The sequence below is a fragment of the Maylandia zebra genome, linkage group LG12, assembly GCF_041146795.1.
Source record: "Maylandia zebra isolate NMK-2024a linkage group LG12, Mzebra_GT3a, whole genome shotgun sequence".
NCBI classification, from domain to species: domain Eukaryota; kingdom Metazoa; phylum Chordata; class Actinopteri; order Cichliformes; family Cichlidae; genus Maylandia; species Maylandia zebra.
The window spans coordinates 26,525,997-26,546,230 of record NC_135178.1 but is presented as its reverse complement, the minus strand read 5'-3'; the positions used below and the strand labels follow the sequence as shown (position 1 = coordinate 26,546,230).

General features: G+C 40.3%; 1 protein-coding gene across 2 annotated transcripts in view; it reads left to right on the top strand.

Moving 5' to 3' along the window:
• The window catches only part of fbxl17 (F-box and leucine-rich repeat protein 17), a 233,582-nt gene that overhangs the window by 59,643 nt on the left and 153,705 nt on the right, over positions 1-20,234 (top strand). For both annotated transcript variants that reach the window (XM_004547163.3, XM_076890956.1), the window contains exon 7: positions 16,757-16,864. In XM_004547163.3, coding sequence (XP_004547220.1) covers positions 16,757-16,864 — 108 coding nt within the window. The remainder of the gene's footprint in view (positions 1-16,756; positions 16,865-20,234) is intronic.

The window sequence follows — 20,234 nt, the reverse complement described above, 5'->3', positions numbered from 1 at the left end:
CCTGGGCTTTATCGTCGGTGAATTTATGTGTGTGTGCGCACGCGCGGCTGTGTGTGCCTGTGTGTGTTTATCGACATTTTTCTGCTAAGTGTGTCTTTGTGTGCTTCTGCTGGTGCTGGCTTTTTTGAGAACGTTACACCAAAACGGACAGGAGAATGTTGGAGGGGTATCAAAGTCTTAACCCCTCTGCATTTATTATAACCTGCCTATATCCAAGCCCGCTGAGTCCCAGACACTGCCTGTTTGATTTGTGTGTAACTGAGAGACAGTTTGTGAACATGTTGATACCACAATCAGCAGGGGATGCTTGTTAATAGTACATTTACAGCTTTTATTTGTGGTCTCTTGCTCTTTTCGATTTGTGTACTTAAATGCTTTACTTTACTGTCTTTTTACATTCTGCTCTTTCAATCTGTCTCAAATTTTTCTGCCCCCTGTGTGCTCTCCTGCGCCCCCATAGACGTCTGCTTTGCATGGAAGTGGTTATAACTCTCAATAGTCAATAGGATGCATCAGTACGGCTTGAATTTTTATATATATATATATATATATATATATATATATATATATATATCATAATCATTTAAGAAATTATTAAAAGTGTGAAAAAACACAGATGATGTGGTAGTTTTCAAAGTGACTTTTCCTTACTGATTGTTTTAAAGGTGTACGTGTTGCAGTGGCATAAAACAAAGGGGAAAATTTTACACTTCATTTTACATTTAATAAAAATGAGCTAACACCCTGTTGAAAAAGGATTTAAGTGGTTAATCAGTAGTCAGTTAATCTTGAGAAACTGACTCACTGATTGAACAGCTAATTGTTTTAGTGCTAATATTATCAATCTGGCTGATAACCTCAGAAGAAATGACAGTGGGGTCTTTTTAATTTAAAATACTGCAGATCTTGTGATTTACCCCTGATGGTAAAGCTCGACTGAGTGCGCATGTTTTTGTGTGGTACTATATGGTTAGCTTTGCAAGTATTTGGGCAGTGTTCGAATTTTTGTCTTTTTTTCTCTAGCGCACCATAATGGACTTGGAATTACGCAATTATGGTGTGATTAAAGTGCTTCAGTTCAAGGAGTTTGAAATTGAATGTTGAATCGACTTTTTAGAAATTACAGCTATTTTACAGTTTCCTTCATTTTCACAGGCTTAGAGGTAATTTGGCAAATTAACCATTATAAATATAATGGTTAATTTTTTAATATTTAGTAGGAAGTCTGCCACTGGAACCACAAGCTCATTGGCCCACTGAGCCCAAGTTGACTTCCTACTGCAGTTAAGTGTTTTTTAAAGACAAAAGCAAGCGTCATTCAGTTAACTAATGTTCCTGTTAATTATACATTAAAACAGGCACCAGTTCAGCTGACAGATTGAGCAGACGACTAAATGCTGCAAGGCTAAATACCTTGCAGACCTGAGGCCCCCTTTTTTTCACAGATTTTCATCTTGATCCAATTTTCACCCAAATTAAATCTGCTGGAGCTTTTATTCGTATCTGCAATCACACAAAATTTGAAAATGATATCTTGAAAACTGTGGGTGCTAGATTGCAAACAAACTATTACAACTAATACTTGTTTTATATGTTGAGCTGATATCCATCCACTTATACTATGTGCAGTACTTACATCATTAACCCTGCCACTTTCTAGGGCACTAATACAACATTTTTCAAGTTTAAAATTGCAAAACGTCTATTGGTGTCCATATACTTATGGACTTGACTTTATGTCTTTGGGCATGCTGCTAATGCGCCAAGGACTCGCTGTGCCTCCTTCCCTCCTGCCATATCACAAAGATTGCCTAAGATAGCACATCTCTGTGTCAACCCCTGCTGAGCTGACTCTGCAGCAGGCTGTCCCATAATATCAGATTTTTATGCATCCCTCTAATACTGCTTGGAAATGCACCACTCTTTTATCCTCCCCTCTGCTTTATTTTATCATTAGTAGGCCCTAACAGGGGGGATCTCAGAATGGGTGTTAAAATGTGTTTGCCCTTGTCGCTCTCTCATTCTCAGAATTTCACATTCTTTAAATGCTCCCTTTACCTCAAAAACAACCACATATGTAAATGTCAACAGAACTACACTGCTATTTTATTGCTGTTTTTTCTCACAACATTTACTTTTTTTTTTTCTTCCTCTCTCTGTTCATTACTTCAAGCTGGTCAAATGTCAGTGTGTAGTGTTAAAACAGATTGCTGTCCCCAGTAGCGAAGTCTTGACTTTTATTTCTTGGAACCACACTGGTATTTCCACGCTAGGCTCCGAACAACATGCTAGTGCCAGTCGGCATTGGTGTACTCTGCTCCAGCACGCACGCCACTGCATCTGGTGCACTGACTCACTCGTCGTGTGTTTGACTGTTTGTTAGTTGTTTCTCATGCACGTGGGTGAAATGCATTAAACTATACTTGATATGTTCAGTCTTCCAGTGAAAGACAAATATGAGGCAGGTTGTTGTAATGATGCATGTGTGCAAATGTCTGTGCCTGTAGGAATATAAAAGAAGCACTTGACCTTGTGTGCCAATGCATAAATAAAATAAGGGTGTATTTTTTTTTTTATGTGATAACTGTCTAGACATGGCTCTCCTCCAGCTATTTTGGTTTCAGTGTCCCTCTCGTTACTTTTCTTTCTCGATTTTAATTTCATTCCCTTGTGCTCTCTTGCGCTTTCACTCCATCTTTTTCTTGCGATGCACCCCATGGTACCCAAGGGAACAATGGTGCTCTAACAGCCTTTGCAGAAGTCCTGTGGACCTGAGGACTGGGCAGCATTAGTCTTAAAAAAAACACAACAAAAAATCCAACAAAAGGTCCGTTTTTTAGTTTTCCACAAGTCCATCTGAGACTTGCAGACAACCTAAAGATTTGCTATAGACGCATTTATCATGCAAGCCATGCAGTGTATGACCTAACTCCTGTAGAATTAGCACTGACGTGGTTAATATGGCGGTGAATAAAGGTTTAACACCGACCCCCTCAGCCATCTGTGATGATGTTGAGGTAATTAGCATGCTACTGTTAAACTCCTCTCTGTGTTTTTTTCCCTGCCTCTGTCTCTCCCTCACTGTCAGTCAGCCACACACATGCATACACAAACACACAGTGGACTTCTCTAGCTATTAGCCATGCTAATGGCTTAGATCTCTTGGACATTAATTGTCAAGTTAAACAGTAATGGGGAAGATAATAGTCTTCTTGTCCACAGCTTGTCATTTAGAAAATAAAAGGAGCACTTGGCTGTTGTGCTTTTCAGTAGCAACACGTTTGGAATAACTGGTGCAGTGGCTTAAACGTTTTCATTTTTGAATATATATTGTTCCTTTTTAGTTGATTCTTACAATTCTGAGTTTATTGAACTGCTTTTCCTGTGAGTTCAAGTGATGTCAGTTCCAGTTTGAGCTCTTTCCCCCCCCTTATTTATTTTTTTCTTTTACATACATTGGTCATGACATTGAATGCGTCTGCCTGTTTCATCTCCACCGCAAGTTACTTTTATAATCACATCATGAACATTTGTCTTATCCTTTTTACTGCAGTTTGCTTTGACTTTGTATTTTCCAGCTGGATGTTGATCAGTGGCTGCGATGACATTGCGAGATTAGTCATAGAAATTATGAAGTGCACAGTAAGTTTGAATGCAATTTTATGACAAAGTACTTGCGTGGAAAAAAAGGGAAAATTGTGGCAGTTATGACCTGTGAGATACTTTAGTTTTTCTGATAGCTCCCTAACCACACATAAAGTTACTGTTTTGTAGTCAGATGTACAGGAATAAATTGCCAGAGGACAGCAGGATCTCTTAACCTTTAGTCTCTGTGGAGGATACTTAAAGGCTGTTAGAGGCTGTCTTACTTATAAAATGTATGGAAGACTGTTCTCCCCTTGCTCTTTACTAGAATCATACCTCAGTCTCACTGACAGCAGATATCTGTCCCTGTCACTGCTCATACCATCAGCATGAGTAATGCTGTGTGAAAAGGCTCTGCACAGACCGCTAACATGTAACGACCTTCTAATTTCTCTGCCCTGGGCACTGTCACCTACCTGCTCATCATCTGCATAGCAGAACATCCTGGATACTCTTGTGTATGGACCTCAAGAGTATTTATGATGTCAACTGTACCCAACAACACACCTCTAGTTCTAATCATAACGCTGCAGCAAGCAGAGGCTGCATGCCCAGAGGCCACGAGGGCAGAGGAGGCCACTACCTTCGGGCCAGCCCCGGGTCTTCCTGGACTACGATGACACTGACAAGGTAGAGGGAGTAAAGTGTAGAGTTTGTTGTATGAGGACACTGAAATGAGAAGCCAAGAGATGATTATTGTTGTATGGTGTTACTCAAATCTATAAATATGTCCAATGTCCCACTTAGAAACAAAACTTCACGAATCACTATGATTTTCTTTTAGATAGATGGATTAATTCTGTGGTTTTAAGACTTTGTAGTTATCATTTTTATTTTTTAATCAAATATTAATGATAGGAGAACCAAAAAAAATGTAGTGACATAGAGGTAGGCATGATAGCATTAGCAAAGTCTTATTTGTCCTGCGCCACTTTAAGAACCTCTGAAAGAAAGGGCATTTAATAAAATGACATACTATTCAAATGATCTCCAAATAGTAATGGTCGAATTCAGCCAATGTTATAACTAAACTTTAGATTTGAGTCCCTCCCTCTACACATACCAGAGATGCCGCTTGTGTTCTCCATTTCACAGAAAACCCACTAGTGTCCAGAAAGCATGTTTACCATCTGTCTCTCTGTCTTCCTTCATGTCTCCACTCCCGCTGTCTCTGTGCCTGATCTGTCTTTGATGCTACTGTTGTCTGGAAAGTTTCCATTGTGATAGAGTCTAAGTTGTCACAGTGTCTGACATACATGCTTTTTTAGAGGGCATGTCTTCCAAAGGATGTGAAGAAAAAGGACAGTTTGTTTTAGATGCAAGTACAGCTGGAGCAGCAAAGGAGGCTCACTGAAGTCCTGCGGTGTGTACATTGCAGATCAGGCTGGACTTTCTACATAGCAAAACTTGGAGAAAAAATATGTAGGAGTATGCACGTGGTTTAGGTAAAGCATCTTATTTAATTTTGAATGGTTGGACATGTATAAAAGCACTACAGTAGATGTTATAGTAATTTGCTGTATAGAATATAACCTTGTTGTTGTCGTTGTAATCAGTTTGTTATTATTCATCCACAGGATTCACGTCCTTAAGTTTTATCCATGTAATATCTTTGTTTTTATCACACAGGGGTTTATAATACTTGCTGGATGGATTAACATCCAGAAAACAAGATCGATGTAATCGCAAAGAAACTTGAGAGTTCTGAAAACTGTGGTTTCCCAATGAGAAAGCACTGAAACTCTTTGTTGCTGGTCCTGTGATTCTAGTAGTTGCTGCCAGCTCCTGTTCCATACCTTTTGTACTGTGTCGATAAGAAGAAGAGGCGGAGATTCCCTCCATAGGCTGCTGAACAGAACAATCCAATATGGGCCATAGCTATAAAGGAAGGTATAGATGGGAGCTTCACTGTGGCAGCCTGTCATTCTGGTCCAGGTCCATGGTCAAACTGGCCTCTTTAAGCCCCATTTTTCATCATTAGCATGAGACATAAAACTGATCTCTAAGTAAAGCTCAAAGTCAATTTCTGGTCCAACTTGATAGATTTAGGTGGAAAGTTACCATGGAAACGGCAAAGGGTTAAGTGATTCAGATTTGCTCAGACTCAGAGTATCTTTTAGTGGCTTTCAGTTTTCTGTGAAAATTACAGACCACCAGCAAAGTTCTTAAAAAAGCTGGCTGTTGATGCTTTCAGAGGATTGATTTCTGTTATTTAAACCCAGTGCTTAGATGTAGTGTACGCACCTTTGTTTAATGTTATCACAGATTCGGTGGGTTTTTTTGTTTGCATTTTTGAGCATCTTTGTCATGCTTTGCTGGTAGCTGGTAGTTGCTGGTAGTTGCTTGGCCTACCTAAGTGATCTCTTTTGAAAAGTGGGTGCTTTACCAAAAATCTCTTTGTGATTGTCTGTAATTTGCACAGAAAACACAGATTAAGCAGTAGGAAGACTGAAATGTGGAATGAAAACTGGAAATGGAAAGCATTTTCCTTCAGATTAAAAGATGCCTTTTTTAAAATGTGTTGGTTGCAGTAGTAATGCACATCTTTTACTTTGATGGTGAATGGTCTCTACTGTTTTGCATCACACTTTTGACAGTTGGCAAGTGTTTGCAAACAATGGGAGACCACCGCTGTCTGTTATCAACCCCAAAAATTTGATTTGAAAAGGTTTTTGGTGCAGAAACCTCTTAGCGAACAATTTCACTTAATGACTAACGGCGATCTCCAGCAACCACATGGCAACTGGTTGGAAAAACCACATCTTTGTCTAGTGAGCCTTTGGTTGCCAAAGTGTCACTGACTGGTCTCCAGGCCTGTTTAACTCAGTCCCTAATCAGACAGGGGGGTGACATTAACAATGCCAAGCCCCAACTTAAAAACCGTTCAACTGGTTAGACTAGCAATAAAATGAATTTAGTGTGCGCCGAGTCTTTGCCTGTGTACTGAAATGAAATGAAATGTGAGGTATATTTTGGCTTGTGTTTATCCCTCTTATTTAACTAAAGCAGCGTTTAGCTGATCCTTTCCTGCAGAGTGCTCAAAGATGAACAGAAACTTGAATATTATTATTATAAACCCAGGGATAAACTTTAAATACCAAGTTGTCTTTCAAAGGCATGAAAATGCCATTCAATAAAAATATAATTGAAACCAAGAACTCAAAATGCAAATAGTTGTCATATTTTTGGTGCTTAACAGATACAGCAAGTGATACACACATGAGGTGGTACTTTGAATTTTTGATTGGGCAATTAAACATTTGCTTCTTAATTGTAATTTCCAAATTAATCTGGGAAAATGTGTGTATTTATTTTATAGCTGCAATTCCCAGGGTAATGTTTTAAAATGCAACTATTTTCAAACGCTGGAGTAGGTTTTAACAGTTGATGAGTGTAAAAGCATTCTTGTATGTTTGTGTGTGCATTGTGTGTGTGTGTGTGTGCATTGTGTGTGTGTGTGTGTGTGTTTTTTAACAGAAGTGAAGCTGAAGGGCAAGCTGAGAATTGATGGCTTGCTATAGGCAGAGTGGATACTTCTAATAGTAGGAGTTCCAATAATGAATTTTCTCCAGCTTCCCAGAAAGAGGTTAAAAAGAATAGTGACTTGTTTTTGTTATGAAACGGTTTTGTAACATGGTTATTGAGTTCAGCCTGTCTGCACTACTTATAAATGCAGCACTCTTACTGTACATACAGCTAGACTTTTTGCCTTGAGAGATGTTTTGTTGTAACGAGGACCATCACGGTAACAAAATGAGCCAACGTGTTTATTGCTCTGTCAGCCTTAGGCCTCTCCCTCAAGAGCACAAAGCCATACTAATATGGCGCGATGATGTTGAGGAGGAGCCCCTTGGAAGGCATTTTACTTCATTTTGAAAAACTCAAGGGAGGTGTTAAGGTGTCGTATCAGTGATGTAATGACAGCTTTCAGTTTGCATTTATAGGTAGCAAATATGTCTCCTTGGATTCCTTCACTGTGGCTTCTTTTGTCCAATTTGACATGCAACATAGAGGAGTTGGCATGTAGAAATACATTGGGACTTGAAACCACAAGAGAACTGTTGGAAGGTTTTGACAATGTGGTGTAATGACGCTGCATTTAAGAGAGTAAAGAATGTCTTTTGGCTTCCTCCAAAGTAGCTTCTGATTTCCATTTGACATGCTACAAAGCACTATTGATTGTTAGAGAAGCAGGGTGAAAACCTCTTCTTCAACAAATGGAAACTGCAAAGTAGAGGCCTCCACAAGCCAACACCTCCTGCTCATGCATACTTACATATACACATACACAGTCTTGTGTTTAAAAAAAACAAAAACAAACTAGAACGTGCCACTCTCGAGGGAACTGAGGGCTTAAGCCACCGAATAAATGACAGGTAATTTTCAGTTGAGAGTGGAGCATACAGGCGAGTGAGGCAATCAGTCTGGCATCATCAAGGCTGATGACATCGATAGACCAAGACGAGATTGCTTGACAAGTGTGTGAGAGAGTACTGTTCATATGGTAGGATAGGAGATTGATTTCCCAAAATTTTTTTTAAAAAAAAGCACAAAATGTTACCATTGTTCAGACATTGGTGTGATCACTGATAAGTAGGTAGCAGTTACTTTTTTGTGAAATATATGAGAAGGATAGGCCAAGTTTTTTATGGATTTTCTTTCCCCCAAGTGTGTCTGAGATGGCCACAGCTGGAGCAAAGTGGATCTATTGATCCTGGGAGTTTCATTTTTCAAACATAGTCATCTTTCAGAGCCGCCTTCGATTTTTGAAAAATATACAGTGCGCTTTGAGATAATTTTATGGCCTTTTTGTCACAGTATACAGTGGAGAGATGTGAGGAATTTCAAGGTAGGTGGTAGTTTGTGGAAGACGGGTGGCTCTACTTCTCAGACGGGCTGGAGCTATTTACTTTGCTTGACCGCATGTTCAAACAGGGGCTGTGGGTCATAACTTTCTATTAATTTGGTATTAATTAGTAATTCCATCAGATGAATTCTATGTAAAATGCTTCCCAGACACATCTTCAAATCGCTTGTTTTGTTCCATCAATAGTCCAAAACCCCAAAATATTATATTGGCTGTTGGCAAACCATAGGCATCAATCATTAGAATTGTTTCAAAACAGCTGTCTGCTGATGAATTTATGACATATTAATCCAGCACCACTTTCAAGATGAATTTCACTGTGTCAGCAGGATCCCCAGTGGATGATTTTAATTAGAAAAGATGAGATTCGATACATTTTAGCTCTTTTTTTTCAAATTTCCACCATCTATCAAACACATTTTGACTTGTAACTAACAGTTATTTGCATTAAAAGTTAATCATTTTGTTTACAAAATGTCAAAGAAGTAAAATGACATTGAACCCGAGGCAGCCTTTCCAAATTGATCATTCTGTCAGGCCAGCAGTTCACAACCCCAAAGAAAAGGAGAGAAAGGCTTATAAATGTTTGCCTTTTCCCCTTGAAACCATTGATATAGATAAAATATTGATAAGCAAAAATGACTGCAGATTAATTTTCTGTCACTCTGCTAATCGTTTCACTTCTAGGAAGAATATTGTTTAAAAACTCTGCATTACACACACTGCAAAAGAAAAGGCCTAGCAAAGCTTTTACTTAAGAAGGACTTTCACTAAATTACACTTGGTTGGTTAATTTCTGCACGCCCTCTATTAGCTCTGTGTTTTTATCTATTTATTTGTTTTTATGAGTTAATAATTTGAGTTTGTGACCTTTTGCTTTCTTTGCTTTACCCTCTGGTCCTCTGTCCGTGCTCTTCTTTCTCCTACAATTTTCAGGTCAAAGTAATAAGCCGGAAAGAGGCTGCGAACGGCGAAAAAACGATTATGAGAGCAACGAAAAGAGCATCACTTGTGTTGGTTGCTTACACTATAACCTCAGAGAAACGGAAAGAGAGAGCGAGAGAGTCAGATGCTATTAGATTATACAAACAAAAAGCTTACTGCCCACAGTGTCTCATCGTGGGTAGTCAAGTGGTCAGGGAGCGGTTATGTCATCACTGACAGTTGATGCCCCGTGTTGCCCAGCAGCAGGCCATGGAAACACCGCACACACGAACAACCCCGCTGGTCTTTAAAGGTCTGCTTGTTGTGTGGACTTGACAACAACACACATACCAACACAAATAAGCCTGTCCTTCTGTTGTGACCCGCTTTGACTTCCACGCCAGGACTCTTCTGCAGGGGATGAGTGGGCGTCAAAGATCGGCCTGTCCTGTCTTAAGTGCAAGTGTAAATGGGAACGACTTGTCTCCTAAAGTTCAACATCAGAGTTGTGTGTCGCCGAGGGGCTTTTATCATGTCGTCCTTTTTGAAAGTTTAACACTGAGTGCTTTAATCGTGGACGTAGCACAATTATTTTATGATGCTAACACAGTGAGTCTTTCTTATGGAACTTTACGCTTGATTAAATAAAAATTATCTGTTGAGAATGTTATTTCATTTGCTTTGAAGTCTTGATCGAAGCAGAAGAACCTTTCATATTTCAGAGGATTTCCTGCAACTGCCAAAGAAGTCACTTCTTATGCAAAGCTGCTGGATAGGCATGAAGATGGATTGTTAATAGAATGTGTTGCAGTGTGTTCAGTAATCATTATTAATCTCTGTGTCGGCGGATTCTTTCTCGGCTCGGCCCAGTGTTCATAAAGCTCGGTTAATTAGACTGATTGATTAGATGGGGATGATTCAGAGCTCTCATCACAGCTCCTCATCCCGTCAGCTCTCTAATAAGATCAGATTGCGCTCATATTCACGTATTCCCCTGTGCACGCACCCACACACACCCACCGAGCTTGTTTAGCCTGTCATGCCACCTCCCCGTCTTTCTCATCTTCGCGACTGGCTGTCTGTCACATACATATTCAGACAGGATTTACAGGCATGAAAGAAGCAGCCAGGCTTGCCAAAGCTATACACTGAAGACCAGAAGCTACATTATGTTAACATGAAAAGATTGCAAATCTCTCATTCGCCCTTATTCGCCTCTCCCCTTTCTTCTCCCTTGTCTCTCACTGCTATCCATCCTGTTTTCCAGTCTCATCATGTCTCATAAATATGACTTGTCTCCCTGTTTAGCCAAGAAAAACATTGCAATGGATAGCGGGAGTTTAGGAACCTCACATCTGTCTAGACTGTACTGTGTTCTTGACCTACGTGTGCGCTCCATGCGTCTTTTTGTGGACCTTTGTGATTACTTTCATGTCTGTATGGAAAACAGCATACACACAAATGTATTCGCAAACTTAAATGTGAATCAGCTTTGCTAAAGCTTTAGCAGCAGATCAATATTCATGCACAGCTCCAAGCGAACCGCCCTGCACTTAGTGCACAGTGCCTGCTCATCAGCACAGTAAAGAGACTCTCCCTAGCTGTAGTAAAAGTTTATGACTTTCCGTGTTGCTTTTGTCTCCAGGCAGCGGATATTACAGAGGATGATAAGTATTCATTTAGATTTTTGCCAGATCACCAGTCCTTCGTGTCAATACAGCCCATCTGAGCTCTTTAAAAAAGAGACAAAGTTTGGTGTGTGTACATGTGTGCGCATCTAAATGTGTGTGTGTTCCAAGGCTGTGATGAACCCAGTGCAATATCACCCCTAAGAGAGTATTTATGGAGAAAATGATTACCTTGGAAAAAAACAGAACTTTGATGAAAATTGTCCCACTTCAATTTGTACCTGGAAGGCTTGCAGTTGGTGTCCTTGTTTATGGGTAATATTGGAAACCTGTAAAACTCAACAGTACCAGATGCTTTCATAAAGAAATCACAATCATCAGTGGGTTTTTGTAGTGAGCCTGAGCTTCTTTTTCCTGGAAAATGGTAGCGCATGAAAAACTCGGACTGCAGCTTTGACGAAATTTTGCATGGGTATGTTTTTTTTAAATAGAAGACCATATTAAACAAAGTATTGACCTGCTAGGCCCTGGAGTGAGTATTAGGCTGCGCTGTCATAAATCTTCTGAGAGGTAAGACTACTCTCTAAACCTGATCGTCCATAGCTTTTTAAGCTCCCTTTGAATCCCACCTTCACACTAAGCAAAAGTAGATACTCAGTACCTTAATCTTCCCTTATATCTCCTTTTTCTTGCAAAATCGATTCAAATTTAATTCCATGGTCCACTCAGTTGTCTAGCCACCATCGCAGTTTCACTGTCTACACAGAAAGCAGAGCATGAGCAGCATGTTTAGCAGAAAAGCAGCAGTGAGCTCTCTGTCTGTGTATTTTCACAGTAGGCGTTTAGATGTTGAGTGTAGGTTATCTGTGTTTTGGAAGTGCGCACAGCCCAATGCACAGTGACAGGTGGATGGGAGGTCACGCTTCACACCGACTGGCTCCAGTAAGTAATTAACCTACTGTATATAAAAAAAAAAGGATGTAGCCACCATTGGACACACATTGGCGTCCTGTTTTTGAAGCCTTTAGCATTGTAGTCTATACGATCTTGTTTTTTCCAAAGCTAGAAGTAACCATATGTGGAAAAAGGGGTTAAACGCTAAGCTGTCTGCTGGCAGTAACAGCCAAAGTGCAAACGTACTCTGTGTAAGGGCATCAAACAAACAGATATCGGGTAATTTGTGCCAGTAACCTACCAAATAGCTACTAGCAACTGTGAAAGACACTGAAAGTGACCACAGCCCAGATAATGGGAACTTTAAGGCTCAATGCAACTCACATGGGTGAGTTCACTTCCTGTATAGTTGTCATGAAGCGAAGAAATTGTTAATAGACCAAATCCAGTTTTTTTTAGACCAGGCTGTAAAAGTGTTTATTGCTACTGAAAGAACATCAGGATTGACTCTCTTTTGGAACCAACCTCAAACAGGCCACTGGAGGGACTGCAGTTTTTAGCACCTTTCCCATTAGCCTTTTTTATCACCCTGTTAGGTTGCTTGATTTTGAGGGGGGAAAATTAGTTTTTCCAAGAAACTCTGTTTCCTCATGTGTATGCGTTGGATGAATAACAGTCTCTCTCGGTGATTGAACTGGCTTTATCTGGCTTTATCTATGTGTGTGTTTCTGAAATATGTCTGTAAGAAAGCAAGAACTTGTGGAAAGATGTATTCACGATGTGTTGTTTTTGTTGGTAAAGAATGAATCGTTTTAACGGGAGATGAAAATGAACAAAATCTGGAAAGAAAACAATCTTTCTGATCTTTCGGTTTCCATCTCTTAACCTGACGTTTGATGGAGGCAAACAAGTTGTATGATTGACCGTATTGACAAGCTTAAATAGCCTCATTGGATGAGAAGTGGCCCTTGGGTGCTGCCACAGCGTTTTGAAAAGAACAGGCGGCCAGACAAAAAACCACACATTCATGTACAGCACTACCCCTTTTTGCTACCACAGCACTCTTAACAATTACCTTCCCGCTCTTTAACACACACATGCACGCACACGCACACACACAAAGGCTATCTTTATGACTGCAGCATTTCCACCATTCCAGCTCGCTGTGTTTTTCTGCTTTCCTTACCTCCTTCACCCAGAGACCATTAAACTAGATCCCTTCTAAAAGGCTTTAAGGTCTCTCTTGGCTAGCCACTACTTCTCCAAAGCTCTGCCATGACTTTTTTCATGTTTTTAAATCAAAGTCCATGAAAAGTTGAGGGGGAGGAGTGGGAAGCAAAGAGAAATTTGGGATGGGTTTTTGTGTTTGTGGGTTGGAGACAAATCTTAGTTATAAACCCATATGGTGTTACTCACATTTACACAGGGACGCACACATGCACGCACACTCACATACACGGGCTTAATCTGATACGGTACATGGCCTCCTGGCCTGTTCTGCTCTGGTGGGATTTAAGTTTTTTTCCTTCCCTGTCTCCCTTCTCACCTGCTGAGAATTACTTTAGATTTGTAACCTGCTCTCTTGTGCGTCCATACGCGTGCGCACACACTTGACTGCACCCACACAGTCCTGCAACACAAACAGCCGTATGAAAGACAGTCTGGAGGTGGCGTCTGCTATGACTCCTTGACTCCCTTACAGAAGGTTCTGATTTAGGGATCGAGGTGGTGTGCGGCTTTTTGATTTTGCTGGTAGTCAACCTGAAAATGTTTTCCTTGATGGTTTTTTGGCAGAGGCCATGTTGGGAGAGCTGTGGCCAGCTCACTTCTCCTACCAGCTGCTCAGATTAGGCTGGTCCAGCTGGAGTTTTTTAAGTTTCATACTCAAAAGACAACTCTGGTTTACTCTTCTCCATATCTCTACCTGGCCCTGCAGATCCGGATCCATATGCATCAGTGTCTCCAAGTGGGATAGCTGACTCACCTTCACTTAATCTTTCCTGACTGAGTGGGGAAGGAAAGTGTGGTGGGTTCAACCTGAGGCACTTTTAAGGTGCATCCAGTTATTGATTGTGCTGAAAAACCACACTCTGTGCAAAGCTCAAAAAGTACTACAGCTTGTATATACAGCAATGTCCAGGAAGAACACTTGTTCTGTTTTGTAGGATTTAAATATCACACTGGAAAAAGGAATTCCTTCAAAAGCTGCACCGAACCTCATATACTGCCCTCCTTAGCACTCCTTTTTTGATGATTCAATCTATTTACTCTAAACAGGGCGTAATGTTTAAGGCTTCTTAAGAAGGTGACTGTGTAGGTTCTAAATTACCCAAGTCATACAAGTGTTAGGCGTTTGAAACGAAGGCAGGAATGGGACTTCTTTTTTTGGGATTGTGAAGATGTTTCACGTCTTATTCAAGAGGTTTTTTTCAGGTCTAAAACAACTGGGATTTAACCCCTAGTGGTTTCGCTCTCTTGGAGGCAATTCCGTTTGTCGACTCATTATTGATTATGTGAGTAGTCAGATGAGCCAAGGTGTGTGTGGTTGATCCTTGTGAAAGGAAATTCCCTCCGTAAAGGGATGTGGACTAGAGCTCTTCACACGTCAAACTGTTGTCAAAATGAGCTGAACGTTATGGATTTGTGTTGGCAATATACATATATTGTTTTTAGGTTTTGTTTTGGGGTTTTTTGCCTCAGGTGTTGACACAAGTTTGTGTCATTGATATCACAATATGACTTTATAGCGGATTATAGCAGTAATACAGAGGAAGATTCTGATTCTGATATCCTTGCGTTCTGTAGTGTAGAAAATCCTCCTGTCGACGTGCAACATTAAATATAGATATAACTCTGCATGCGGGTTGATCAATAAGAATGTAATCTACAGCCACACTAGCAGGTCTGTGAGAATATTTGTCATTTTCAGAATGTTTTGCTATGTGCAAAAATAGAAAGTTCAAATGGTTAATATTACCTTTGCAGGTATTCGATTCAAAGTACAGGACAAATTTCAGCTTGATACGCGCACTACATTTTAAAAAAAGTTTGCTGTTTATTCCGCAAACTATTTCTGAGTCCTGATTTAAAACCTAATGAAAGTAGAGACAACTACCACCCACAGAGCACAGTTAAATATGGTAAAAAGTGTAATTTTCAAACGCCAGCTTTTGTTTTTACCTGGTAAAATTAGATGCTCAGAGGTCTGCTCCTGGATCATCTTTTTAGTTGCTGGATTATAACCTTAAAAGCTATTCTTACATTTTCAGTCACACTTCTTTAGGAACTATTTTACACTTTAAAGGCACTTTAGCTCCATACTGATAAGGTGAAAGACAAAGCTTTTAGCTTCATACGAGGTGTTTTGCCCAGATAACTTGACTTGGTGAAAGATAAATGGACACCTTGTTCTTTCTTTTTGTGATTTCTTTACCCCCTTGAGTTTTCCATCTTACTCTACCTCGACTCAGTAACCTTTAAAGCAGCCTTGTGAGGGGGAGCGGGGCAGGGAAGAAGAAAGAGAGAGAGCGGTGTAAGGGTTTGAATGTAGGACAGCATCAAGGAAATGAGGAGTCTACAAGTATATAGAATGATCAGTAAAGAATTACAAATAAGTAGTTTGATCAGCCTCAGACGTGACACTATGGGAATAGGTTGCTAGTATTAGATGTCTGATCACAGTTCTACACTGACAAGAGGTTTGGCCATAGAGGACATGCAGTACTGTGCAGGAGTACAGTGAAAACTGTGGAAAAATCTTACTGACTGATGATGCTGCAGTGAAGTAGTTTGCAGTAGTCTTCTATGTGTCCCTTTGAGTATTCTTAAACTATCCTGCCTTTCAGTGTTTTTTAGGCATGAGTGCTTCTTCCAGACTTCTAGTAATTTAGAATAAAAATATGGAGCTGTTTATTTCCTTTGAAACATATCAGATATATTTTAGTCTCAGTGCGCTGAATCTGATAAGGAAATGTTGGTGTCTGGATGCATCCATTCCTATTTTATGGGCTTTTTGACCATATTCCGATTTACTTTTCCTGACTTGCTTTTGGGGAATCTCAAAAGTAAATATGGATGATTTTGACAGAGACGCCTAGAAAGCATGATTATTTCTCTCTAATGTTCTTTGTTGTTTGTTTGCTTTGTTTTCTCAGTTAATCAGTGCTGTCAGTTCTCTCTCCTTTTTCTCCTCTTATTTTGTCTTTGTGATTGATGAAGAATTTGAGGAAGCGCCGAGGAAGCCGACAGAGAGGACAAACAATCTTCCACATATTGTTGCGGTGTTGAGTGTAGTGAAGGAGGTGAAGGTGCTATAAATGCCCATATTGATGACTACAGTGGAAGCTGGTGGAAATGTTCTGCTTCCCTATTGATCTAAGATCCATTATGAGCGGTTAGTAGACAGCTGGGTGAATGATGGGGAACGGTCTATCCATCATAAGTCGATGCCCACAGTGCTTGGCACACACTTTTGACTTCTTTTTTCCTTTTCTCCCCTCTGATTCTCCTTTTCTCTTCTGTTGATCAACACAAAGCCTGTTGGAATAAGAGAGCAGACATTTTGGCTCAAATCTGACAGCACCAGTCTGTACACGCTACTGTTGAAAGGCACTCTTAATAGATTTTTTTATTCGTTATTTATTTATTAAGCTGGCAAGGTCATCTTTAACAGCAATCTGCACAAGACAGAAAAATGGGAATCCTGATGTTTTTCACTCTGATTTTAACATGTTGACTCTCAAAGTCTGAATGAATGAAACATGTTGAATGAATCCTTCTCTGCTCTTCTGTTTTCCAGGTCACTGATCAGTCTGTGCGGGCAGTAGCAGAACATTGTCCCGAGCTGCAGTTTGTCGGCTTCATGGGATGCCCCGTGACCTCTCAGGGAGTCATCCATCTGACTGCGGTGAGTATGACAGCTATTCTTTACTTGCATTGCTGTAGTTTACCTTGAGTCCTCAGTGAAGGCCCAATCTTCTGAGCTCCATCAGTGTGTTTACTTACAGTAAAGTAAAAGTGCATCCCGTTGAGCCACTTTAAAGAAGACTAATTTCTCTTTTTCACAGTAATTACTTGTAGCAGTAAATGTCACCACAAGTTCTGGCGTGACCAACATTTTTGTCTAATCCTGTTACTACAGGTCAGCTCTGTGCATTGCCACAGGCCATGCATTGTCACCAGGGGGGAAGTTTAACTTTTGGAGAGTAAACTCTGTATGCCGGTGTGTATTTTATCTCAGACTTAGTTTTGAAGTTATTTCTCGTTAACTTTTAAATCTCATGAAAGCCTAATGAGATGAATCCTAATAATACACTGCTGTTCTGACTACACCCTGCTGTTTGGATATTACCATGCTAATGAGCAGGGCTCCGTGCTTAAAGGCGTTCCATGCCATATAAACATGGACACACATGCACCCACACACGGTGATTGCCTGAATTGAATTCACCAGAAAAACACTGCACCTTATTTTTCCTCTCATTTATTTCTTTTCCCCCAGCCTAACACCCACATAGGACGTTTGTGCACCCACGTGCGGATGTGCATGTCATGTCCACGTCCACGCATGCTCGTGTAATACAATTCCATTTGCGTTCGATGTACTCCGGTGTACACTTGAGTGCGCGCGTACCTCTGTGGACCTGTGTGCTCCCATTCCTCCTCAAATGCAATTACAGTTGTGTTAATAGGACTGAGGCACCCGATGCCACGCTGCATTATTAGATTAAACAGCAGATTAATTTGTGCTCATGCTTTTGGCCCCCTATCATCTCTGCAGCCTCTGCTGACCTTGGCCATGGTGTTGTAGACAGACAGTAATGAAGCCAGCCAGTCATAACAGCATTAGCATACATGGAGGTGGACGCGTACATACACCTCCGCCCTCACGCACGCACACAGTCTAGCACACCTCATTATTATTTATTACAGTATTAACCAAGGTGAAGTTTTAGGAGTTCAGGTGAACAAGTTCATAATTCTGATAATGTTTATATATATTTTTTTTGAAAGATGCAGATTTGTCACACAAGGCGAGGCTAAAAGTCCTGGAAGGACAAAAACAAAAACCAGATTCATAGTAGCTTGTTTTGATCGTGTGGTCGCCCAGTCGACATCAACTGCACATGTTAAAATTTCACAGACACTTTTGGCTTAAAATTGTCTGGTAGTTGTGTTATTGGCAGTGGTTCGCAACTCTACTGGTAAACGTACAGTACCTCCGGAGAAGCTATGGAGTGGACTTTGTGGTAAAACTTTTGTTTACTTTTGTCTTCGAAGTACAAAAAAACGCTTTCAGCCTCATCACGTCTCTCATTATGCGATGTAACCCACGTACACACACAAAAAAATATATAAATAAAGAATATGTTGCATTATTGTAACAATAACAGCAAAATAGTTTAACCAAACCCCACTCTTTAATTGATAAGAAACTTTATGCTGTAATTGAGCTATATGAGACTGAAGAAGACTCGGATGGAGTGAGGAAATGTTTCTCCCACTGAATCAATTTTCTGGGATTTATGCTTGATGTTAATGTAAAAAAACCAAACAGCTTGGTCAGTATGTTATTACTAAATGATTCCAAGCGCTCAAATTCGAACTATACCGTAACTATATTTGATTGAGAGCGCTTCTTCATTCCTTATTCAAAATGTAATGGCGCTCGTTCTTGTTGCTCACAATTAAATCAAAAATAACTCGCTTTTTCTCGAAGGGAGTTGCTATTTAAGCGCTGGAATGATCTTAAATTCTGAAATATGGCAGGCTGGAAATGTTTCAGAGATAACATTTTATTCATTTGGTTTGATTCATCTCTTTCTGTTTCTTTTCTCGTAGCCTCCGTTTTGCTGTCTCTTCCTCTCTCCATCCCTCTATAATCTCTGACAGTAATTATCTCATTTAGCAGTTGATTCCTCCTCTCATTGATTCCCACTCGGTCCCAGCCACTGTCGACTGAAAATCATATTCTCTCTTTTAGAATCGTTGCATTTCTGATGACTCCGTGGACCCGCATGCCATTCCAGGACTGTAGCGCTGCTCTCTTGTTCGATTATTGCGCACTCCCTCCCACTTTCTTCCTCCCTCGATCGCTCTCTCTTTCTCTCCCTCTTGCTGATAATCTTCCTATCCTCCTCACTTGCTACTCAGCTATGTGCAGGAAAAAGAAAGAAAGAAAAGAAATCCATTACTTTTATTAACTTCTCTCTTATGACACACTCATTTCAGATTGATAGCCTTTTTATACCGACATTTCAGAAATTAATGTATGAGAAAATCAATTGAAATCATATTTTCTAAATCAAGTGAGCCGATGGTAGAAATAGGCCACCCGCGGCGATAAGTTCGATGCAGATGGTCTGTAGAGTAACTGTAAAGCTGTAGCATTTACGCTCCTCTGATGGTTTTGCCGTGTTTCAGTATCACAGGAGCTGTGCTGATCCGCGCTGATGTGCAACACAACTCGATATTTGTAGCGAGGCGCTGTTTGATAAATCATCATCTTGTTAATAACTAAAAGGCAAAATCAAGATCTCTGCTGGCTGTGAGCGTAGAGCTTTCTAATGGAAAAACAAGTAACACTTTTCCTTTCTGGCTGTAAATTAAACATTATATGCTGTTTCAAACGTGAGAACAAAAACTGATGATTTTAAGAGTAAACGTGTGTCTAATGTGGCTTAGTGTTTTACTGTGCCAGGGATATACTGTAAAAATGTCTTTACGGCTGCTTTTAGATTAAAGCTCAAAGTTGGCTCGAAGCTCTTGACATTAATAAAAGTTTTATTGATGAGGCTTGTCACATCCCAAGGCTGTATAATGGATACAAAACATCTTGGGGTGGAGGCTTTGTGGGTGTCCCCAAGCTTTCAGCGATTCGGCGCTCTCCCTCTCGGCAGCTAATTTGAGAACTTTATGTATATGCGTTCGTCTGTGTAGATCTGCTTGGAATTAATCATTTTCCTAATTCGGTTTCAGAGGGTTCACCCTTTAGTGAAGTCTGCGAGAAGCTGCAGAGGTGGAAGCACAATAGGTTTAGTGTGTGCGTCTGTGGTTGTAGGTGTAAAAGGGTGGAAGGTTCGCTCTGCAGATGCGATTGTGTGTCTGTGCGTATCGTTGAGAAGATAGATTTGCGTGTATCTGAGATGGGGATGCATGCTGTGTTTTCTGTGCTGTCTCTTTTCCTCTCTGGCAGTCTCTGATGCACTTTGCTGTTACCTGCACCAGCAGAGTCATTATAAAACTCTTTAAACAGTGCCGTTACCTGTTTATGTCTC